General features: G+C 44.7%; 1 protein-coding gene across 12 annotated transcripts in view; it reads right to left on the reverse strand.

Annotated features, from left to right (window-relative positions):
- The window catches only part of PTPRT (protein tyrosine phosphatase receptor type T), a 1,054,416-nt gene that overhangs the window by 192,340 nt on the left and 838,018 nt on the right, over positions 1–24,058 (reverse strand). For 6 of the 12 annotated variants that reach the window (XM_059407026.1, XM_059407025.1, XM_059407019.1 and 3 more), the window contains exons 13-14: positions 18,735–18,771; positions 5,795–5,851 (exon numbers count right to left, since the gene is read on the reverse strand). In XM_059407026.1, the coding sequence (XP_059263009.1) occupies positions 5,795–5,851; positions 18,735–18,771 (94 nt within the window). The remainder of the gene's footprint in view (positions 1–5,794; positions 5,852–18,734; positions 18,772–24,058) is intronic. The other 6 variants (XM_059407029.1, XM_059407023.1, XM_059407028.1 and 3 more) reach the window with 1 other exon arrangement.

Raw genomic sequence — 24,058 nt, forward strand, 5'->3', positions numbered from 1 at the left:
TATTGTAAGACTGCTGACAAAGATGGCATTCTGGTGTGCTTGTTCGAGCACCACGCTCCCTCCGTGTTCTGCCGAGTCAGCCTGCCCCCGTGCTGACAGCCAAATGGAGGGAAGAACTGTGTCGGCCTGGATCCTGAATCCTGGATCCTGAATGTCACCTTCCTCTCTGACCTCCAGCTGCAGTCCCTGCCCCTCACCTGCAGACAGCCCTGGCCTGAGCCTTGGGACCCATGAGGCCTGGGTCAAGGGGAGCTGGAGGATGCCCAGGAGGAAGGCTCAGGGACCTCAGCATCGTGTCGCCTCTACTCACTGTCCTGCTTGCCTTGGCCATCACAGCAGCTGGGTTGCCATGCAACTGGGTCCAGCCTCCCACTTAATATCCTTACTCCCTAAAAAGCCCCTAAATTTATGAACCCTGCTTGATATTTTAGGCTGAGGCTCTGACAGGCTCTTAACTCTCACCCCCCATCCCCCACGTTTCTCGGGAAGCACAGTTCCGGTCCAGCCACCTGCTTGAATTTCACCACCAGCGAGTTGCCCACCCCTCCTGTCTGGATCTCAATTTCCTCATCTGTAAAATGGGCTTAGAATAATAATAATAGCAAGAGCGAAAATCCAAGCACTTAATGCTTATTTTTCTCCCTTATTCCTCTTAACAACTAATTATTATTAATATCCCCATTTTGCTGATAAGGAAATGGGACCGTTTACATGACCTCTCTGTGGCTTAAGTCCCGCTGCTAGTTATGATGTGATTTTTGAGGCATAGTGCTGAAGCCTTCTGTTCTGGTATTTCCTGGTGCTTGGCACATAATAGGTGCTCACTAATGTGGACCCTGGGCTTAGAACATGCTGGGTAGGAGTGCAGACTGTCCAGAGAAATTTATCATCCGTGAGCTTTGTGATTTCCAATGATCAGAGCCTCAGTTTCCACCTCCATCAATGAGAACGCTAACAGCACCCTACAGGTGAAGTACACTAATAATGGGGAGCCCTTTGCATGAGCACAGCATGTAGGAAATCTGTAACATGTCTTAGCTGTCCTAGTATTCTTTTCCTCAGCTTGCTAGACATCCCTGATGCTACTATCCCCCAGAGCTGCGACCTCTCTCCAGGCAGCCTGGCAGGAGCCTGACCCCCACTGTGGGTCTTCCTTCCCCCTCTCTCCACCTAGCACAGTCCCATCATGGGGGGGTGCTTGGGTTTCAGCATTTTCCAGAGCACTACATCTGGTTTTACTGCTTCCAGCTCCTGTTCTCACACCATTTGTCCTCCTTTGCCAGGGGGCATAGCGTCCCTGAGAGGGTCGCTGAGACCCCGGGGTGTCTGAGTCTGCGGAGGCTACCAGGCACCACACTGAGCCCTCAGGAGACTGCCGTGCTGCTTCCCCATCTGCTCTGGGGCCCCACAGCTTTATTGCAAAAGGCTCAAACTCTACCTGGGTCCAGAATTTATAAGCCATCCCTGGGAAAGTTGCTTTAGAAGCAAAGCAGTCTCCGGGACTGTTTTATGGCCTGAATTCTGCTACTGCGGCAAGGCTCTGATTTTAAAAACTGCCAGGAAAATAACAACAGAGAGTTTTCCCGTGATGTGGACAGGAAAGAAAGGAATGACAGAGGGGAGGTCCACTTGATACCCTCTCCAGCAGAAGCTGGGTCAGAAACTCATCCCTTCCCTCTGACGACCCTCGCCACCAGTGAGCCTGGACAGTCTGGGACTCATCCACATTATCTCACAGATAGGACCTGGGCTCAGAAAGGCTGTGTGATGTGCCCAAGTCCCCCAGTTTTAAGGAATGGAGTTTGGGCTCCATATGAGGGCTTGGCCCAAAGCCCTTCTTGTGGAGAATTGACAATGGGGACTGGGCACAGTCAAGGTGGTGAATCTGGGTCTGGTAGGGGTTCAACTCAAGAGCATGGCTGACCATTTGTGCATCCTCTCTAGCCTCTCCAACCCAGGGTCCCACACTGCTGCCTGGAGGCCTGGCTGAGTTACTACCAGAGCCAGAGAAGGGGTACCTTCTGCAGCAGTGGGTCCATGGGGTCTCAAGTCCTTCAGGTGAAATGTTAGCTTGGCACTTGTCCACCACAGCCACAAGTCATCCCACTACAAAAAAAAAAAACTCCTAACCCTGGCCATGAGACCTTATTTTTGCAAGGCAAGAATCCCCAGCCTTCACCCTCATACCCACTAATGACAACCAAATACACTTCCAGACATACCAAACGTCCCCGGGTGTGTGTGTGTGTGTGTGTGTGTGTGTGTGTGTGTGTGTGTGTCAAAGTAAAACAAAGGAACTGAACATTTACTGAGTAATGTCTCCATGCATATACACTTCTGTTCACCAATTAGGCACAAAGATGGCAAAAAAAAAAAAAAAATTTTGCCTCTAGATCTGTGCTGTCCATCATGGTAGTCACTAAGCCACATGGGGTCACTGAGCACCTGAAATGTGGCTAGAGTGACTGAGGAACCGAGTTTTAAAATTTATTTTATGGTTTATTTTAATGAATTTAAATTTAAAAACTAGTATGAGTAATGTTTACTTATTAAACATAATGTTTACCTTTTTAAGGCTATATTTCATTTTAACTGTTTAAAATCTAGCATCTGAACTGAGATGTGCTGTAAATGGAAAATGTATACCAGATTGCAAAGATTTAGTGCAAGAAAAAATGTAAAATACCTTTCATTAGTAATTTTAAAATACAGATTGTGTGTTAAAATGGTAATATTTTATAGGCACTGGGTTAAATAATATCTATTAAAATTAATTTCATCTGTTATTTTTTAATGCGACTCTAAAAAACATAAAATTAGAGGGGTGCCTGGGCAGCCCAGTTGGTTAAGTGTTTGTCTTTGGCTCAGGTCATGATCTCAGGGTCCTGGGATCAAGCCCTGCATCGAGCTCCCTGCTCAGTGGAGCCTGCTTCTCCCTCTCCCTCTGCCTGCCGCTCCCCCTGCTTGTGCTCTCTCGTCCTCTCTCTTGCTCTCTCAAATAAATAACTAAATGAGATCTTTTTTAAAAATGTAAACTTCTATACATAGTCCCAGTTCTATTTTATGGAACCGTGCAGCTCTGGAGGATTTCCACAAGGGGAGCTATTGCGCCTCAGGGAGGCTGCGGACCGTCTGGAGATAGAGTTGGTTGTCATAATTGAGGAATGAAGTGCTACTGGCATCTAGTGGGTAGAAGCCAGACATGCTGCTAAGCATCCTGCCCAGCACAGGACAGCCCCCCACGACAGACAAGCATCCATCCCCAAACGTCCCTCATGCCGAGGTTGAGGAGCCCAGACCTCCAGCACAGCCAGGATGTCAGAGACCTGCAGAGCTAGCTGGAGTTAGCTGAGCAAAGAGGTTAAGGCTGTCACCATACCCAGTTCTCATGATTAACTACGGTAGGGTGCCACGGTCCCCACTCCAGAAGAGAAGGAAGCCCAGAGAGGAGAAATCACTTGCCCACCATCCCGAGGCCAGAAGGTGGCAGGGCTGAGAGCTGAACACAGCCTCCATTCCCAATGCCAGCCTCTTCCCTGCTACACGATGTGGTTCCACGGTTCTCCGGCCTGTTGCAGACCCGAAAAGAGGCTTCCCGAGCTTCTGGTCTACCGCCCCCATCCTGCAGAGCCGGCAGTTATGATTTCCACCGGCCCTTCTTGCTACCAGGGGATGAGCACCAGCAAACACCCCGTCTGAAAGGGACATTCTGCTCTGAGAGAAACACTCGCAGGCCCCTCACCCATCAAACAGGGCCGAGAAGCAAACGGAACACGATGAAATCAACCTGTCAGAGGAGGAACATTCAGACACCTCAGAGGCAAGAGGGAAGAACAAATGTGCCCAAGACAGAATCGGCTCCGTTTAAAGAAAACATTATCAGACCGCTTGACTTGAAGAGATGCCAGAGAACAATGGCCCAGCGGAAATGGAACTCCCACGCGGGCTCCGGGGACACGCGGTACCTCGCTAGAGTGGCTGTGCATGCGGTGGTGAGAGTCCCTCTCCCCTCACCATGACCATGCTTCCGCGTGCGACTCCCTACCTCCCCGGGGGGGAGGGCGAGGCTGGTGGGCCTGTGATGGGGGATGACAGGGGACTGACATTTCCTGAAGGCCTACTACGTGTGGCTGTCGAGCAGGGCAGTCCCTAGGGTCACCTAACAGTGATCTGTAACAGGACTCTAAAGTGTGACAATGAGATTTACAGGTGGTAAAAGGCTATGCAGCTTGCTTAAGGCCATCTAGGTGGGGAGGGATTGTGATGACATTCCTGGAGCGTTGGCAGCTGTGTGCTGAGCCATGGGGGTTGGGGACAGGGACCGCTGGGCTGCAGTGAGTGCTGTGGACTCACCCAGTATCTCCACTCCCAGACTGGTACACCAGGCGTCCAGCAGCTGTGGATTCTGGCTGCTAAAGGCTCACAGATGTCTCCTTCCCAGCAGAAGGACCGTAAGGCAAAGGTGAGTGGCCTCCTCAGGGGCCTGTGCATTCCCATGACTGCCAATGGCCGGCTGGCATTGTGGCACAACTGCTGGCCCCTTGGCTTCAAGGTGAGGTTTCTGAGGGCTCATGCTGCCACAGGCCTCCACCTCCTGCCCTATCCTGCCTCCCCGACTTTCTCTCCTGAGAATTCTCTTTAATGAGTCAATTTGCACAGGAATCCCTATCTCGGGCTCTGGGTCTCCAGAAACCAGCTGAAGACAGTCACTAGAAGTCATATCTCTGACTTTGGGGAAGAGGGTGGACAGAAGTGGACCATGAGGCCAGACTCCTGTCATCCTTGCTGGACATTCCCCCTCCCCCGCCATGACAAACTGGCCAGTCAGAGACTGGTAGAAAGAAGGCCACTGTCTGAGCAACCACTCTTGAGAGAGGCATCAGGTAAAGATCCGAAATCACCAAGGACTTCTAGAGTCACACCTTTAGGGCAGTGGAGTCTCTTTGGTCTGTAGGACCTGCCATAGGCATCAGCCTATGACACAGGTGGGCTCTGCATCCCAGTCTTTGAAGAGAGGCAGATGCTGATGGGAAATGTGGTCAAACGACAGCATGTTTGAGGAAAGGGGCTGATATCCTTCACACAAATACTCCCCTAGGCTGGGCACTCTTACTCCAGCCCTTCCACACTCATTATCTCGTGTGGTCTCGGAGTACAACTCCAGAAGACTCTGCACGTGCAGATTCTAGAAGCAAATGGTGCCCCCTTAGAGGCAGCCATTATGATTCCCACTTAACACGCAGGAGAGGTGAGGACCATCACATTTAAAGGGCTTGTCCAGGACACAGGGGAGGCCAGATCCAGTCCCATTCTAAGCAGACACAGGAGGCCCACTTCCCCAAACTCAGATCACGGCTGAGCTGTCAATTATGTGGACACACACTCTGAGCTCCGAGTATGTGTGTGTTTGAACACCACACACCTCTCTTTTGTAGCTGCCCTCACAGTTATCGTGCATTGATTAGGGTGGCTTTCTCCCTTCCCAGAAAGGCATAGGAACAGGTCTTCTTTTCCTCCTCACTGCATCCCTCCATGCCTAGAACAGTGCCTGGCACATAGTAGGTACTTAGTAAGCATCAGTGGAATGGATGAGTGGGGAGCTGCATGGATGAAGGGAGGCATGGAGAGGTGGGTGGGTGGGTGAATGTGGGGGGGGGGTGGCTGGAAGAGTAAATGGGTGGACAGGTGGCTGGCGTGGAGGGACTGCCAGTTCCTCTCTGGTGCACCTGGCCTGAAGGACGCCCTGAGCATGGGCCATGCTCAATTCCTACCCGCCCAGGGCTCTGGTGGTCACCTGTGGTGAGGAGGCAGAGTGGAGTCCCCGGGGTCACCTGGGCGCTGCCCATTGGTGCTGACCACAAGGAAGCCAGTCCCCAGGCAGCATGCAGAAGAGAAGGAGAGAAAGAAACACACATGAAAACGAGCGGCATGGTGAACAAGACTACAGTTCTTGTGGCTCTGAAGAGCTCACGCTAAACAGCAAAAGAACATCGCGATCTAACAAAACAAGGCTGCCATCGATTTTTACAAATGAAACGAGGGTAAGAGTCAGCATTTATCAAGCACCCACGACATGCCAGGTACTCTGCTAGGTATCTCACGAACAATGTTTCTAAAGCGGAGAGCAACCCGGAAAAGCCCCATCATATTTCCACGCCCCGTCTTCTCTCCTGCTCTGCTTTCTTAGTAAATGGTGGCCCCACCCACGTAGCAGCTCCATGGAGGAATCCGGGAGTCATCCTTTGCCTCTCCTTTTTACTGACCTCCCACTTCTAAACCCTCAGCATGCCTCAGTAAGTCTTCTCCAGGAAGGCTCTCGAAGCCTCTCTCTTCTCTCCAATCTCCTTTCCACTTGGTTCAAGCCACCCGCACGCTTCACTGGGGAGCACTCAAAATACCCCCTTCCTTGCTGGTCTTCCTGCCTCCGGCCTTGCCCCCTTTCAATCCACCCTCCACCCTACAGCTAAAAGACATCAGTAAGGGAAACCTCAGAGCCCCTTCTCCAGCTCAGACCCTCGGCGATGAGATCCTTGCCTGTTCCTCCACACTCTCCCCCTCAAGGGCAACGAAGTCCTCTCCATGATCAACAGCCCGCTACATTCTTGTCTGTAGACCTTACCCGGGCTCATCACCTTGTGAGGAATACACTCCCTCTCTACCCCTTTACCCGACTAGCAACCGCTCACCCTTCAGGAATCAGTTTGGAGCTCCTTTCTTGGGAGTCTCTGGTGTCTCACCGTGTATGGGACAGATATCCCATTCTGTCTTCCCATAACACCCCAATCTTCCTTTCTCACAGCAATAACCCTGCCCTGTTATTAGTGGCCACCTTTGCCTTGACTCTGTAAGCTCCCTGAAGGAAGTCACCGCGTTTCATTTACTAAGAGCTCCTATGATCTTGTCTTGTACCTGGCACGTAGTAGGGACTCTGTTCTGTTGAACAAATGAATGAACAGGTGAAGAAATGAATCGGAGCATGGACAAAACTTGCTCAAGGCCCAGAACTAGTAACGAGCAGAGGCAGTATTTAAATCCTGGTTTGCATGACAAATGCTCCTAAGCCTTTGAAACTGACTACTTGTCTCTGTAAAGAAAACTATATAAAGGGCAGGAAGGTGTCTAATGCTTGGTGAAAGCCTACATGTTCCTCTAGTGATTCATCAACAGAACTGTATAAAGCCCTTATGCAAAATGAGGAGAGAGGTAGGGCACTCCAGACCAACCAATAAACAGGAAGTACATCATTTCAAAAAAAAAAAAAAACACATAAATAGCAAGCTTGAGCAAGGTCATGATATACTATAAAACATAACTGCCAGTCAATTGTCATCATAATATTCCTCCTCTTAACGGTGTGGGAAGCGTCACCATTTTCAAAGTACACACTAAGTCAGAGGTCAGTGAACTGTGGCTTGTGGGTCAAATCTGGGTTCTCAGAGTTTTCTGCATGGCCATGAGTTAGGAATGGTTTTTACACTTGTAAATGGGGTGTTTGCTATTTGACCTTACCTTTTTTTAAATTTTTTAATTTTTAAAATTTATTTTCAGCATAACATTATTCATTGTTTTTGCACCACACCCAGTGCTCCATGCAATCTGTGCCCTCTCCAATACCCACCACCTGGTTCCCCCAACCTCCCCCCCCCCCCCGCCCCTTCAAAACCCTCAGATTGTTTTTCAGAGTCCATAGTCTCTCCTGGTTCACCTCCCCTTCCAATTTGACCTTACTTTTAAAAAATTTTTATTTGTTATTTTTAAATTTTTTATTTAAATTCAATTTTTTTTAACTTATAGAATATTCTTAGTTTCAGGGGCAGAATTTAGTGATTCATCAGTTGGGGGAAATAAAACCAAAAAGAAGAGTAATATTTTATGACACATGAAGATTATATAAAATTCATATTTTGGTGTCCATAAATAAAGTTTTATTGGAACATGGTCACACTCATTTTATATTTCTTACCTATGGCTGCTTTCTGTGCTACCATGACCAAGTTGATTATGTGTGAAAGAGACCATGTAGTCTGCAAAACTGAAAATATTTACTATCTGGCCCTTTACAAAACAGCTTGCCAACCTTATTCTAAGTGGCTACTTTTATTAATTTTTCCCCACCCTTGGAGGTAGGCAAGACATGGCTCACATGTCAAAAAGAAACAGAAGGTTGAGAGAGGATATGACTTTGGTGTTCCCACCTGGCCTATTTCAGTGGCTTCCTACCTGTTCTCCCCATGGTCTTGTCTTGTCTGTGCCCCAGATCCCCATCTCATCCACCTTCTAAGGCGGTCTGCTTAAACACCTCCAATGGCTCCCAACTGGCCCTTGATCTCAGGGCCAAGTTCATAAATATGCTCTGGGGCTATACAGAGTCTTCAGTGTCCTGGCCTTGCTCTCTCCTTCAGCCCCACCTCTGATCACTCCTTGTGGTGTGTGGTCACATAGTGTGTGCCCACATATGTGCCTCTGGCCACATAGGCATCTATTCCTTTGCTTTGACCCATTCAAGTTCAGCATGCTTCCAGTCTCCAGCGATCTGCACATGCTACTTCATCAACGCGGAAGATCTCCTGCCTTACTCTCCAGCCTTGTTCAATATGATAACGGTCACTCTTTCAAAACTTGTCTCAATAACCATATTCCTGAAAAGGCACAACCTAAACCGATTTATGTTTCCCTTCTTGGCTCCCAGAGCATCCTGGATTTACCTTCATCACAGCACTTCATCACGCCATATTGATAGAATTTATCTGTTTGCTGTTCTCCCGCTAGCTATTTGTGGAGTGCTTATTATAAGCTCGGCATTGCACGAAGCACTTTGTATGCATTGGCCCATTAAATTCTTACATGAGCCCCATGAAGTAAGTGGTGATATTGTCACTGTTTTACAGATGGGGAAACCAAGTCACAGAGCAGTTAAGTGCCTTTTCCAGCCTAGAATTAAAGACTCTCCAAATCCAAAGACAAAGATCTTAACCCATCTGGGATAAGAGGCCACAATCAATAGGAAGTCGTACTCAATATGTGTTTATTAAGAACTAAATGAATAAGTGAAATTCCGGTTTAGTATTTACCTGCTAGCTGTGTTGCTTAGAAAATTACATTTCTGAGTTTCAGTTTCTCTACTAGTTTCTCTAATAGTTGAAGCCTGGTTGACAGGCCCCGTGGAGTCTCCCCACCTTACCAACCTAGGGCTACAACTCTGCCGAGCAGCAGTGCTCAGCTATAAGGGGCAGAAACAGGGGTATAGCTGGACACGTGGTGGGATGGGAAGAGGTTTTCCTAGTGGGTGGAAGAGCAGAAGATAAGTAATCGATCACGGGTCTCAGCAGGACATAAAGGGAAGCTGAAACAGCAAAGGGGCTCAAACCTTTTGGGTAGAGATGACAAGTGTTTTCTGGTACCTGGCCTACCTCTCCTCCTTAGGCACACAGAAGAATCCAAGTCTCATCAAGGCCATGTAAGTGGAAGTGACACAAGTCATTTCTAAGTGAGGTATTCAAGATCCAGATTACTAACCCCACCCTTTCTCTTCCCCTGCTGTGGGGTTTTTATGAGGCCACATATATTCTAGATGGCATAACAACAAACTTTTTTGGTACCAAGCTACTGATATTTGGGTATTCATTTGTCGTTGCAGCAAAGCCTTTCATATCCTAACTAATCCAGCAGAAGAAAAGGTACTAGTTTCTTGTCTTCTCTTCTACAACCTGGTTCCCCATCATACAGCTTTTCTGTTAGAGGCTTCATGACTCCACTCTCTCCATATTTCCAGCCTATGTTCATATATATTTATATGAAAATTAATTAATTAATTAAAATAGTAAGACCATGCAAGAAGGAGGTCACAATGCTGAGTGCCTCAGACTTCCCTTTCGACTTTTATTCCCTTCTAAAGCGAAGAATGTTGAGTAGAAAGAGATGCTAATGGGCCAAAGATGACACTGAAGCAGATAACCTTGAAGACAAACTAACTTCTTGGTTTATCAGCTTCAATATATTGTAGTAACATGGAAGGCTGAGGGCTCTTTGTGGTACCGGGTCTGCTGTAGATTCCAGGACTTAGCCTGGACACTGCCAAAGAGACAAAAGACCCATCACACCCTAAGGATTCTACTATCAACTATTACTGGAAAAGAGGCATGGAAGGGTTTAACAAATAGGAGATAGGAGACTCTGACAGTGGCTCATAGAATCTCACCCAGTCTGTGTCACTGACAAGATTCAAAATGGTGCCATGGGAATGCCATGAGCTTTATTTAGAGTTAGAGCTCAGCTACAGTTCTGTGGGTCCTTGAGGTCTTTATTCAACCTTTCTGGGCTTCTACTGCTTCATTTTTTAAGTAAGGGTAATAAGGATGATCACTATTTATTTAGTGCACAATACATGCCAGGTTTTAATTCTGTCATTGCATTGTCAATTCATGTCAGCATACATAGGCCTGTGACTGGTATACAGTAGATGGTTAATTTTCATTAAGCCCCCCTTCACCACCCTGCTCCTTCAACACTATGTGAAACCCCATCAGAGAAAGCTCTAATGGAACTTCTTCTATTTCTAGCCCTTGACTTCAGCCTACCCAGATATCCCCCTTTCTTTGGCTCATGATTTTAAAAGCCTGCTATTCCCTTTGTAAGATGTAATTGCTTTGCAGCATCAGATTTGAGCTAAGGTCAACTCAGGTGTCTCAGGTCTTGGGTAGATAATTCTCATTTCTAGTTCACAGGGATGAATTGAGACTTCCCAAGGACATGCTTGAAGGACAAGTATTGGTTGTGGTTTTGGTTTTCCGGGACTCCACTGTACCAGCTTTGTCTTCCTGAGTGGGGCATGGAAAACATATGTATGTGTATTGGCAGTGTGGAGGAGCAGTTTGAACAGTCTAGAGAGTAGGGATAGGAGAACGATATAAGAAGACTAAGGAGCTGTACCAGTAGTTGTAGCGAGAAAAATATTAATGGGTTGGGATATATGAATGACATTTTTGGTTACTTTTAGTTTACTTATGGTATAATTCTCTCCTTCTATTTTGTCATAAAACCTTCAGGAAAAGCCACATTACTCCTTTGGCATTTTAGGACATAGAGAGCACTGGGTGAGAACAAAAGGGGCCAAGGGTCAAGGCAAGCTTGTCACATGCAAGCAATTCTGAGAACCCCCATTGCGGAAAATTCACTTCATTGGGCTTGCATAGGGAGAAACTGCACTACCCTACCCTAACCACCAAGCACACACCCTGGGCTTTCCCCCTCTTAAAATCTGTAGGATTTCTGGGTGCCTGGGTGGCTCAGTGGGTTAAGCCTCTGCCTTCGGCTCAGGTCATGATCTCAGGGTCCTGGAATCAAGCCCTGCATCAGACTCTCTGTTCAGCAGGGAACATGCTTCCCCCTCTCTCTGCCTGTCCCTCTGCCTACTTGTGAACTCTCTCTATCAAATAAAAAAATAAAATCTTAAAAAAAAAAATCTGGTAGGATTTCTAAGGTCTGAACAATAGCCAAGAGTCTTCCAATAGATGGACTCACTACAGTCTACCTTTCATAAGTTATCCTTCACTGGGGTCTTGACTCCAGCTACCATGGCTAGATTTGGGCATCCTGTGGTCCTCAGTCCCTCCTGAAAATGCTGGGTAGATAATGAGAAAAGAAAAAATGCTACAGTCAAAGGCTAACAGGTGCATGAGCAAAATGCTACACTCAGTCAATAAAAATAGGATTGCTAGAATCTAATCTAAACACAATAACCTATAGCTGAAGAGCTTAAAGACTACGAGCTGAGGTTGACATCATTCCTTTGCCTCTGTTTCTGCACTTTGGATCTAGTCTGAGTTCATCTGATAAACATGTGATTTGTGGAATCATAGGGGAAATGACCAGAGTCCAGGCTTTGGCTTTTCTTCCTTGGAGAATAGCAATGAGAGGCTTGGACCTCTAGGTCTCCTATCAGAGAACATTCAGAAGAATGACGAGGGAAGCTCAAGATGTTTATCATCTGTTATATTCTTGACCTTTTATGTGCATTATCTCAAATAACTGGGAGAAAGAGTCAATGACCTCTGGCTTAAAATGGGTGTGATAGACTAAAAGGGGTTTGATTTATCCAAGGTCAAACAGTTAAGCTTTGGACATGGGATTTGAATCCAGGTGACTCTAATTCCCCATTTTTCCATGCAGCCTCTCAAAGAAGCTTCATATAAAACAGAACCTCCCATATAGAATTAGATCGACAGAAGAGAGGAGGGCAGGCAGTGGGCATTTCCTATCTGATAGGAGATAATTCCTACATTGTGCTTGGCTTCTCACACCACCTGTAACATGTTATTCTTAGGGTTAAGGAATCCGAGTACACATCATTTCCCCTTCTTGGCTCTAGTCTTAGTATCAGCAAAATGAGGGCATTTCACTGAAGAATGGGTATTTATTGTCCTGCCAGTCTCTGCAGGGGTGAGAATTCATTATGAATAGAGAAGAGAAAATGCTGGATGAAATGGTCTACCTCAGGCTTAGCCATTATAAAAAGAAGCTACTTTTACAAAAGACCATTGCCCATGCCTCTTGCCTGTTGCCGTTGGGACAATGGTTTTAGTCCATCACTACCACAGGGCAGCATGGAACTATTGGTGACATTGGCCCCTTATCTCATGCTTCATTATTCTGGAGTTCAGCTTTCAGCACCTACTCCGAGGGGGTTGTTTTAATGGGATCGTTAGAGAGTGTTTACTAGATTAAAACTGTGGCTGTCTTCTGCAAAGCAACTCTGCAAATGGCTTTATGGGTTTCCGGATTTATTTTGTCTCAATGACTAGGCTCAGTTTGCAAATCAAATCAAAGCTGATTTTTCTAACTGCCACTCGGGCGCACCCAGCGGGAGTCTGCAAAGCCAGCTGTGTTCCCTTGATGGCTGGTGCCAGAGACGGGAATGCTGCTGCCTGCTGGTGGCCAGAGAGGTTCTAAGAGGGAGAGGGTAGACAGCTTGACCCTAACCAGGGCAGGCAGTCAAAGTCAAAGAAAGCAAATTTTCATTTTCTGGAAGGAGAAAAGGCAGATAGGATCTATGTGACCACAAAGACTCACAGGCAGAGAGAATTGGGAGCCAAATATGGACTCGTGATATTGAAGCTCTGTCCAAATGAAGTGTCCCATGGTGGAAGGAACTTGGTGGGACAGAAGTAAGGTCCCTGTCACAGCAAGTGGAGCTGGACATCAGTTTCTGGAACAGAAACGGACTGGTATGGTTTTACAACTAAGCCTCTGGGTCAGAAACCATTTTCCCCTTGATCTACTCTGAAGGCATGGACTGACATGCGAGGTGCCTCCTTCAGCAGGTACAGCCTGGAACACGGGCATCATCACCACATGGGATAATCATCTTCCACAGGAGGCCTGATCCCCCCTCCTCCTTGAGCCTCAGTACCTCAAAAGTCTAAGTACCCCACTCCAAACTTCTATGTGCTCCATTTTCCCAAGGGTCACCTTGGAGCAGACTCAGCTTATATCTCCAACCTGGTTCCTAAGTTGAGCCCAACCCTCCTCTTCCAAATGTAACGTAAACATTATTTAAGGGGTCTAAATGCACCTTCCCCTTACTTGCCCTGTCTTACATTTTCTGTTTTAACTATACAAATGAAACCTCATTGTTAAGTAGTCTTTGTACTGCCTTCCCTTCAAAGAATAAATAATAGATCTGTTTCTAAACCAAAATTTAATTTTTTTAACCCATTAGCCTAAGTTTTCTCTCTATGGCTCTGAACAAGTTCCAAGAGTACAGTGTGCCAAGCAGAGGGCTTTTAGAATTTTCCTTCGGCTCTTGAATTGGAGGCAATTCCATGATCTTTTTGCTATCCCTCAACCCAACAATGAAACACATCCCCTGTAGAAGAAGAGCACATGGTAGATGCCACTGGTGCCACTCTTCCCTTTTGGGGTTGGTGCACCATCCCCAGCTGCTCTGAGTGTTGAGACTAAGGGCTTATACCTATGACTTTCTCCTGATACATGTGCGGGACTCAGCACTGCCATCCCCCCCCTGGAGCCCCCTGAGAGATGGAGGAGAGGGAGAAGGGGAAAGGAACAGGGGAGTACCAACAACTAATTGTTATGGGGGAGAGGCAGAAATTCTGGTCTTCTTATTCAAGGCAGAACAACTTGGGAGAAGTTTATACTCCACCTTATCTAGCCTAGGCTTTAATTTATCTGAGAATAGATTCTTGCTTAGCATTTTACTACCTCTCCCACTTTCCTCTTTCATTTACAGATTTCTTCCAAGAGCCCTCCCTTAATACCTTCCATGCCCCCAAATCCCTGCCTCAGGCTCTATTTCTAGGGAATCTCTTTTAAGAGAGGTCCCATTTGTCTTTAGCAACTCATTGATAAACTCCACTTCCCCACTATGGCTGAACTTATAAACCTCCAGCCAAAGTCAATCACAGGCAAACCTTGGCCTGAGGAACAAAGTGAAGAGGAATGTGAATCTGGGGTAGTGCCAATGAGTCCCCCACCAATGAAAAAGACTGCCTTCAAGGCTTTTGAGGTCAGCTTGTTCTGATCCTAGGATTATCCCCTTTACTTGGAAATACCAAACTCCCACTCCATAGTCCCTTAGCTGTGCCTTCAATTTTGGTTCTGTAAATAAATAGTGTCCCCTGGTGATATGTGAATATACCCACCAAATCCTCTGTAAATACTGAGGACTTGGGCCTTTACAGGGACTTTGGGCCAGGGGTGTGGCTCTTCTCACAGTCTGATGTGCTCAGTCAGCAGATCTCCCTTGGTCCTGGTCCTATGCAATTCCCAGTGTTAGGTGAGAAGGGGTGATGACGGGCAGAGAGACACAAAGTCTCCTATGCTATACTAGTCCCAAGGAAGCAGAACCCCAGGTGATGGCCTGGGAACATATCCGCCATTACTGCCTGAGCCTTTGGTACCATTGATATTTTAGTCCCCATTCAGTACATTTCACTTCTCTTTGGAAGCTCTGATCACAATTATAACTTCATGATTATCTGTTAAAATCATACATGTAAGGTCTGTTTCCACACTAGACTGGGAGCTCCTTGAGGACCAGGACCATGTGTGCTGATTCACCATAAAAACTGTAGTTCTCTTCAAAGTGTCCCGTTCACAGATGCTCAGCGAGTCAACCATACAAAGGAAATAACATTCATTGACAATAATTTTATCCAAAACACTTTGCAGTACAACACTTGTACACATATTGTATCATCTGATCCTCTAACAAACTGGATGGTAGAGGTCTTCATGTACTGGAGCTGGCTTGTCCCATCTTGCTAAAACCAACTGTAAAACATTCTTGGCTATTTTGCAAGCCAGTTGTTAAGCCATCGGTAACTTCATTGAACATGGTGGGGATATTTACATCCTTGAGATCAACAGAGACTATAAATAGGAGGTTTTCTTTTACAAAGAGTAGGTTTATCATCAAACCACTGGCAGTCAGTGTGTTAAAAAATGTTCTGTAACCAGGTACTTCCCGCCATGGCAAAACGTGATGGGGAAATTAGTGGTTAAGACCAAGGAACTCCTTGTGAGAGATCCTCTCAATCAGCTGTGGTAGTGCCTATCCCAGGAGGTGGGCCCTGCTCAGACCCTAGAAGCATGACTGGATCAGGACCTGATACTTCACCACCCTATGGAGCCTGAGAGTGGCTGTCACAGACCTAGCCACTGGGTGTGTGTGGATGGCTCACTGTGTTTACTTTCTGTCCAGGGCTCCTTCCACAGAACCCGCAGCTTCTCTGCCCTCAAACAGCCCCAGTGAGCTTCTGTGGCTGGTAGTACTTTTGGTACAGCAGCCACAGAAAACTAATCCAGGTCCCTTGCTTTGCAACCATCCAAACTGGGCAGCACTACATTAGAGTTTGGGTGACTATCAGGGACATTAAAGACAGACAAGGGTTAGAGCCCCATGCTGGATCCAGGTGTGGAATCTAGCAGAAGAGGTGCTGCACTTGGGGTCAGGGTAGAATGACCCTGCCTGAATGTTGGGGACTGTTACATTCTCCCTGTGAACCCTCTAGTTCACACAGATGACTACAGACACCATCTGGAATCACCAGGATCACGGACAACACACCAGCCAGGGCGGTGGCCTCAAGCTTGCACATGCGATCACACTCCAGAGGCTGGATGCCCCCTGGCAGCCCCACAAGGAAGATGCCATGATGACAGGAAGGTGGTGGAAGCACTTGGACGGAGCTGGATGGCCAGGGGAATATGCCACAGCCACATCGTCCACTGCCAACGCCTGTGGGATTCCCAGTATCTTATTTTCCCGTTAAAGGGGAAAGTGTTTTCAGCAAACTCACAAAGTGGGAAATTTGATTCAGGAAAGAGATGGGTCGAATATGGCTTCCTGGCCTTAGATCCTTGATACAGAGCAGTGCACGGATTTAGAGAGGGTTTGACTTTAATCGAGCCTGGATGCTCCCAGGATACCTCAAGGCACAAAGAAGACACCAACCAAATAGAAGCCTCCTTTTCTTTGCTTTTTCTTGGTTTTATTTTTCAACAAGTATTCTCTTATCTAGGTCATACTGAGAGGGCTAATACCCTGGAGTCTGTAAGACTGGCACTCTGCATTCTCCAGCTCTCTGTCCCACTTCAGGAGCTCCTAGAGCTCTGTCTCTTGGGGCTGAAGTGATTGCCCTTGAGGGCCTGGAAAGTGAGAGTGTCGGTCCTTGGAATCTACCTCTGACTATCCTGGCCAGCTGGCTGGGCATTCGTCCTGATTCACTTGTTCTCATCTTTCCACACACCCACATGAGTACACACTCATATGGGTGTGAGTACACACTCCCACTATATGAGTACACACTCCACTAAGTACACACTCCACTAAGGAAGACTGTGTCCTAAAGGTCAGACAGGAGGAGAAATTCTTATGCTACCAAGAGGTACAAGCTTTCTGCTCTAGTTCTTTAAAGACCACTGCAATTCTCCTCAAAGGAGCAAGGCATCTCCACAGAAGTATGGCATGGTGGGCCTCAATCCTGAAATCACCAGTAGAGTTTTAGTTATTCTTTCAAAAGTCCCTGTAGGTACCTACTGCCCATCCAACCACGTGTTCCTGATTTAGAAAATCTGATCTAACCAACTACCCTTTAGGGGTAGAGTTTTGTCCAGAGGGTATGCCTCGAATCCCACAGGCCCATGGAAGGCAGAACAATTGCCTCAACCCCTCCCTTGTCTAGAGGTCAAAAGCTGGAGGGGAGCCACAGAGCACCATCACCGTGGGTGAGGGAGGTCTCCCTGTGAGTTTTCTTCCCTTGCCGGGCTGCCCCTTTAAGCAGGACACCGCAGACACTCGGCTGTCCTGCTTGCAGTCTGGAGCTCTGGTGCTATCCTATTGATAATGTTCTTCCTTCTGGATTATCTGCTTTCTTCTGTGGGAAAGTCTGCCACAGCCTGTGATTTGTGCCACTTCTGTTTGCAGGCCATCAATTCTCCTTGCCTCACAAAGAGTATTTTATCTCTTTCTGTCCAGTAGCCTGAGTTCCTGAGAGCGAACAAGTGAGGGACACACCAGCCTCTCATGACTTATGTGAAATCAGAGTGAGTTCTTATCACGGTGAGTCCTCAGTGCTTTCGTCTTCTCCCTTCTCTATCCCCTTCCCTCTTCTGCCTACAGATTGAGCTGGTTTTTTCCAAAGTTATGAAAGTCACAAGTGATAGGCCTTTGTGCATATTTTGTCAAATAACCCCAATTATTCTACTCTTTCTCTCTCTCTCTTTCCCCATGCCCTCATCTCTTCCTCTTCCTACACACGTGTGCATTTTCCTCTGAATGCGTGTGCATGTGTGTATATCTTCATGTACGCATAGACACACTTGGATCATCATCTTTGTTTATGGTTTCTACCTATGATTATATGCCTACTTATATTTATAACTGTCATCTCTGAGGAAGCATCCTATGTAACTGAATGGGTTGTCGATAAATGCAGGGAACCACAGGATTGTTCAATTTTGGTGTGTTTATACGGAGAGAATGGTTGTTAAAAATATCCATTCTATAACAAAAAGATAAACCTGATTTCTAGCCATTCAACCTTGAAATAGGTTAAATGATAACAAACCGTTCATTGATTTTTTTTTTTAAGAGTAATAAACAGAAACATGTACCAATTGAAAGGGCCAGGCAATTCAATTATAATTAGAAAAACAGAAAGTGATGAGCCTGAACAATGCTGCCTTAGTTTTTGGAATAAGTACTGGGATAAATATACATAACAATGCAGTGTTTGCTTTCTCATTACTAAAGGTACCAACACTATCACCTCATTTGTGAAAGCCAAACCCAGTGGAAAGTACAAAACTCAGAAGATAGGTTTGACAGACATGCTTAAAAAATATACACATAAACCGACCCAAATAGAACCAAAATTTATAGCAGAAGAACATTTGAGTCAATTTATATTCACCACTCTACTGATTAATATACTAGTCCATGCATCCATCCATCTGTCCATCCGTCCATCCGTCCATCTGTCCACCCATCCATCCATCTATCCACTGATTCACCAAATATGCTTTGAGTTCTGACTAGGCTTTAGGCACTGTGTTATTAATATATACTGTAGGTATATATTAATACCTAGATGCAAATGACTCCAATGAAAATAACAATTTTATTTTTAGTAATTGTTGGCTCAACTTTCCCTCCATGGCTAGAAGGAGAAATACTTAAACAGCTGAAGACAGACAAGGACATGCCAACATACCTTTTGTAGCCAGGCGAACGCAGTTGATTTTGGTCTCCTGCAAACAACAAAAGTGAGGTTCTGGTTAATTAGTTGCAGGTTTGATTTGTTATATAAAGAAAAAATATACATATGTGGTTTTTTTAAATTTATTTTTTATTTATTTTCAGCATAACAGTATTCATTATTTTTGCACCAAACCCAGTGCTCCATGTAATCTGTGCCCTCTCTAATACCCACCACCTGGTTTCCCCAACCTCCCACCCACCCCCCGCGTTTTTAATTATAATTTTAAATCTGTCTTTGCCATTTCTTCTCCCATTGAAATCATCTTCTAATTCTATTTCTTCATTTCTTTTCGGGCTAGGTACATACTTTGTTCCTTTTACTTCCTGGCTCTGATCACCTCATAAACTTCTTCCCCAGACAGAACGACTTATAAACATATCAGATGCTGCTATTACCTAGCACAGGACAACTTTAACAATGACACTAAGTAGGTATACTGGGACATGAGTTAATAGATGGCACCAGGACCATCCTTGGGAACCTATAAAAGATTAATGCATCTATCAGCACAGACTGATCAGACACTTGGCAGTAGCTCAGTCAATAAGAATGTGTAAGAATCAAACTGCAAAGCTCATATTCCAAGAGTCACATTGGTCCCCAGATCGTTGGTGAATCTCACAGTTTCCATGGATAATGTTGTGAATATATGCTTACGTGGCAATTGAATCTTTGCTATGTAAACTATCTAATTATTGTTGGCTCTTCCCCAAGTGGACAAAATCCATAAACTTGTGATGTTACTGGGCATGCAGTTGAGTTACAGAAGAGTGTGCTTAGAAGGAGAATCATTTTTAGCCAGCTTTATTGGGATGGTCTCCCAGAAAGCCCTAGAACCAGTTGAAAATTCCACTTAACTAAGCTCTACCTCCAGCAACAGTCTCAATGTAGTGTGTCAATGAAAATAAAAGGCAAGGGGCGCCTGGGTGGCTCAGTGGGTTAAGCCGCTGCCTTCGGCTCAGGTCATGATCTCAGGGTCCTGGGATCGAGTCCCGCATCGGGCTCTCTGCTCAGCAGGGAGCCTGCTTCCTTCTCTCTCTCTCTCTGCCTGCCTCTCAGTGTACTTGTAATTTCTCTCTGTCAAATAAATAAATAAAATCTTAAAAAAAAAAAGAAAAGAAAAGAAAAGGCAAAATATGCAAGTGTGTGAGTCTCAAGAATCAAATGTGTGTCTTCCTACTGCTTACTCATAAGAAATCACTGCATCTTGAAGGCACTTGGGTTAGTCAGGTCTATGAGGGTTCCTGGACCTAGTTCTGTTGTGTGTGTGTGGTGGTGGAAGGGGGTTTTTCCCTTCCATCCCACCAAGTAATCCTCAGATACCAGCAGGGTATCTGAGAATTAAACTCAGGCTGACACTGTCTTCCTGGAGATGGCATCAGATTCCATAGGTTAAGGGTTCAGTTCTATAGGACTGTCCCATACCCCACCACTTTAGATGCCAGGTATGAGCCTCAGGCTGTTATCTGTGCTTTTGACCTCCCAGCTACATTTGGAGGTTCCAATTTCTAAAGCAGCTCACAGAACTCAAAGAAACATGTTAGTAGATCACTAGTTTATTGTAAAATGTTGTAACTCAGGAACAGCCAGCCAGATAGAAGAGATGCATAGGGTGAGGCATGTGGGGAGGGGTGCAGAGCCTCCATGCCTTTTCCAGAAGTGCTGCTCTCCCCAATCTCCCCCAAAGTTCTCTAAGCCCAGTCCTTATGGATTTGTATGGAGGCTCCACTGCATGGCCATTATTGACGAAGTCATCAGCTACTGGATGATTCAACCTCTAGCCCTTCACCTCTCCCCAGAGGTCCAATAGGCTGGGGGTGCGGTGAGACTGTGGGACTGTGGAACTAAATGTTCCAACCCTCTAATTAGGGGCTGATCCTCCCAGCAACCAGCTTCTTCCTTAGGTGGGGTCCAAAAGTCACCCTTGGCAATAGCAAAGACATAGCAAAAGACACCTTTAGGGCCCCTGACACTTAGAAAATTCCAAGGGTTCAGGAAGCTATGAGCCAGAAACCATGGACAAAGACCAATTACACATGAGAAATATACTTTTGGTCATCTAAATGACTAAAACTTTATTTCTAAGAAATCACAATATTACACCAGGGTTACGCAGAAGTATAAAACCCATGAACTTCAGCAGCTAAAAACAGTAAAGGTGTATTTCCCACTCAAACTAACAGGTCCAGGATAGGTGCATGACTGGGTCTGAAGTGGGATAATGGTGGTCGATAACTGTAATCACTGTAGTCACTCATAGACCAAGGCTGGTGCCTCTATTTAAATTCAATTTAGTTAACATACAGTATATTATTAGTTTTAGGGACAGAATTTAGTGATTCATCAGTTGCAGAAACACCCAGTGCTCATTACATCAAGTGTTCCTTAATGCCCATCATCCAATTACCCCTTCCCCACCCCATTTCCACTCCAGAAACCCTCAATTTGTTTCCTATAGTTAAAAGTCTCTTACGGTTTTTATCTTATTTTATTTCTCCTTTCCTTCCCCTCTGTTCATCTGTTGTATTTCTTAAATTCCGCATGAGTGAAATCATATGGTATTTGTCTTTCTCTGACTGATTTATTTCACTTAGCAGAATACCCCTTAGTTCCATCCACATCATTGCAAATGGCAAGATTTCATTCTTTTTGATGGCCAAGTAAAATTCCATTATATGTATTTATATGTGTGTGTGTGTCACATCTTCTTTATCCATTCATCTGTTGATGGATATCTGGACCCTTTCTATAGTTTGGCTACTATGGACATTGCTGCTATAAACATTGGGGTGCATGTACCCCTTTGAATCTGTATTTTTGTATCCTTTGGATAAATACCTAGTAGTGCAATTGCTGGGTTATAGGATAGTTCTATTTTTAACTTTTTGAGAAACCTCCATACTATTTTCCAGAGTAGTTGCTCCAGTTTTTATTCCCATCAAGAGTGTAAGAGGGCTCCCCTTTCTCTGCATGATCACCAACATCTGTTGTTTTCTGAATTGTTAATTTTAGCCATTCTGACTGGTGTGATATCTCATTGTGGTTTTGATTTATATTTCCCTGATGCTGGTGATATTGAGTATTTTTTATGAGTATTTGTATGTCTTCTTTGGAGAAATGTTTGTTCATGACTACCTCCATTTTAACACAAGGTTTCATGGTTCACTGAAGCAGAAGCAGAAGCAAAGAATGCTGGAGTTGGGCACTCACAAGCAAATGTTTTATATAAGAAGCTACACTTAATTGACTCTGTATCAAGAAGCTACACTTACTTGACTCAAGTCATATGGCCATGCCTAACTTAAGTGAGGTGGCGAAATGGAGTCCTCCATGTACCTAGAAGTAGAGAAGATATGGTAATGTCTACAGCAAAGTCTATTTTCTCTAGGCACACCTCTGAATGCTAGAAAATGTCACTTTAAGTATGACTCCCCAGTGGTCTTGATTCTATTCTTCACACCACAGAAAGTCTTCCCTTGCTTGTGTACAAAAGATGTCTGGATATCAAAAAAATGGTTCTCATGTCCATTAATGCTCTTCAACAATTCCTCAGATGATAAGAGTTCAAGTCCTTTGAACCAATATTGCTACTCATCCTGGAACATCCTGCAGTTTTATCCCTCTTACTGCGATGGAACTAGAATAGGAAGCAGCAGTTTACATGTGGTCTTGTCAACATATGATTACTTAGATTATCACTATTTTCTATTTTCCTTAGTTATACTGGGCTTCTATTAACACAGCCAATATGCCAATATCTCAATATCTCAGTTTTTCACTGATCACAATGAATGTGCCATCAACCTTCTCCGAACAAAAAAAAAAAAAAGAAAGAAAGAAAGAAAGAAAGAAAAGAAAGAGAGAAGGAAAGAAATCTGCCTGTTTCCACATATATAAATGTGGTTGTATTGCTCAAATGCAAGTACAGAGTCATATACTAATTTCCCCTATCGACTTCCATCTTCTTTGATCTGGTTGCTACAGCTTGTCATCATATTCTCCACCATATATAAGTTTTTGGACACATTTTTCTATAATTTTATCCAAATATTATTAATATAAGTGGTAAATCTTATTAATATAAATGGTAACCTGGAAAATGCCATTGATAAAGATTTGTGACATTTACTAGAATCTGCGTTCCAGGTTGGCATTCATTGCTTATCAGAATTTTCGGTTGGTTATCTAACTATTCATTTCCTCAACTGCTTATGCAGTTGGATTCTCCTGTTGTGTTTTCCCACCAGAAGAGTTTGAGAATAGGGTAAAACTCACTTCAGGTACTCAGACTCTGTCTACTGCATTTCCCCACTCTATCAGTCTAAGAACTCTCTCAAAGAAAGAAGGTTGAGTTGACATAAGTTGTTTCTTTAGGACAAGTGTTTCCCTTTCTTTCTTTCTTTTTTTAATGTTGAAAGTGCTTTTTTTAAAAAAATAAACAATTACCTTATTAAACAACTGGAAAATGTAGAAATATTAAAAGAATATCACACAGCATGATTCAAATTTATGAAGTATTCATTTAGGTGTTCATATGATATATCAAGTAAACTATATTTCAAAAAAAATTTTTTTTAAGGAGGATATCCAGAAGACAGAAAGAAGGAAAAATTATATAAAAAATATAAAAATAAGGTGTAAAGAGAGTTTGTATATTCGGTACTTTTCAATTTTTTTGAGTGAGGCTTGAATGGCTATGTATTTCCCCCTTAGGACCACCTTTGCTGTATCCCATAGGATTTGGACCAATGTGTCTTCATTATCATTGGTTTCCATAAATTGTTTAAGTTCTTCTTTGATTTCTTGGTTGAACCAAACATTTTTAAGCAGTCTTTAGCTTCCAAGTGTTTGAATTCCTTCCAAACTTTTGCTTGTGATTGAGTTCCAGTTTCAAAGTATTGTGGTCTGAGAATATGCAGGGAATGATCTCAATCTTTTGGAATTGGTTGAGACCTGATTTGTGACCCAGTATGTGGTCTATTCTGGAGAAAGTTCCACAAAAAGGAGAAATTCATCCTAATATCCCTGATGAATATGGATGCCAAGATTCTCAACAAGTTCTAGCTAATAGGATGCAACAGTATATTAAAAAGATTATCTACCATGACCAGGTGGGATTTATCCCTGGGATGAAAGGGTGGTTCAACATTCACAAATCAATCAGTGTGATAGAACAAATCAATAAGAGAAGAGAGAAGAACCATATGGTCCTCTCAATTGATACAGAAAAAGCACTTGACAAAATACAGCATCCTTTCCTGATTAAAACTCTTCCA

This window comes from Mustela nigripes, chromosome 7 (assembly GCF_022355385.1).
Source record: "Mustela nigripes isolate SB6536 chromosome 7, MUSNIG.SB6536, whole genome shotgun sequence".
Taxonomy (NCBI): Eukaryota; Metazoa; Chordata; class Mammalia; order Carnivora; family Mustelidae; genus Mustela; species Mustela nigripes.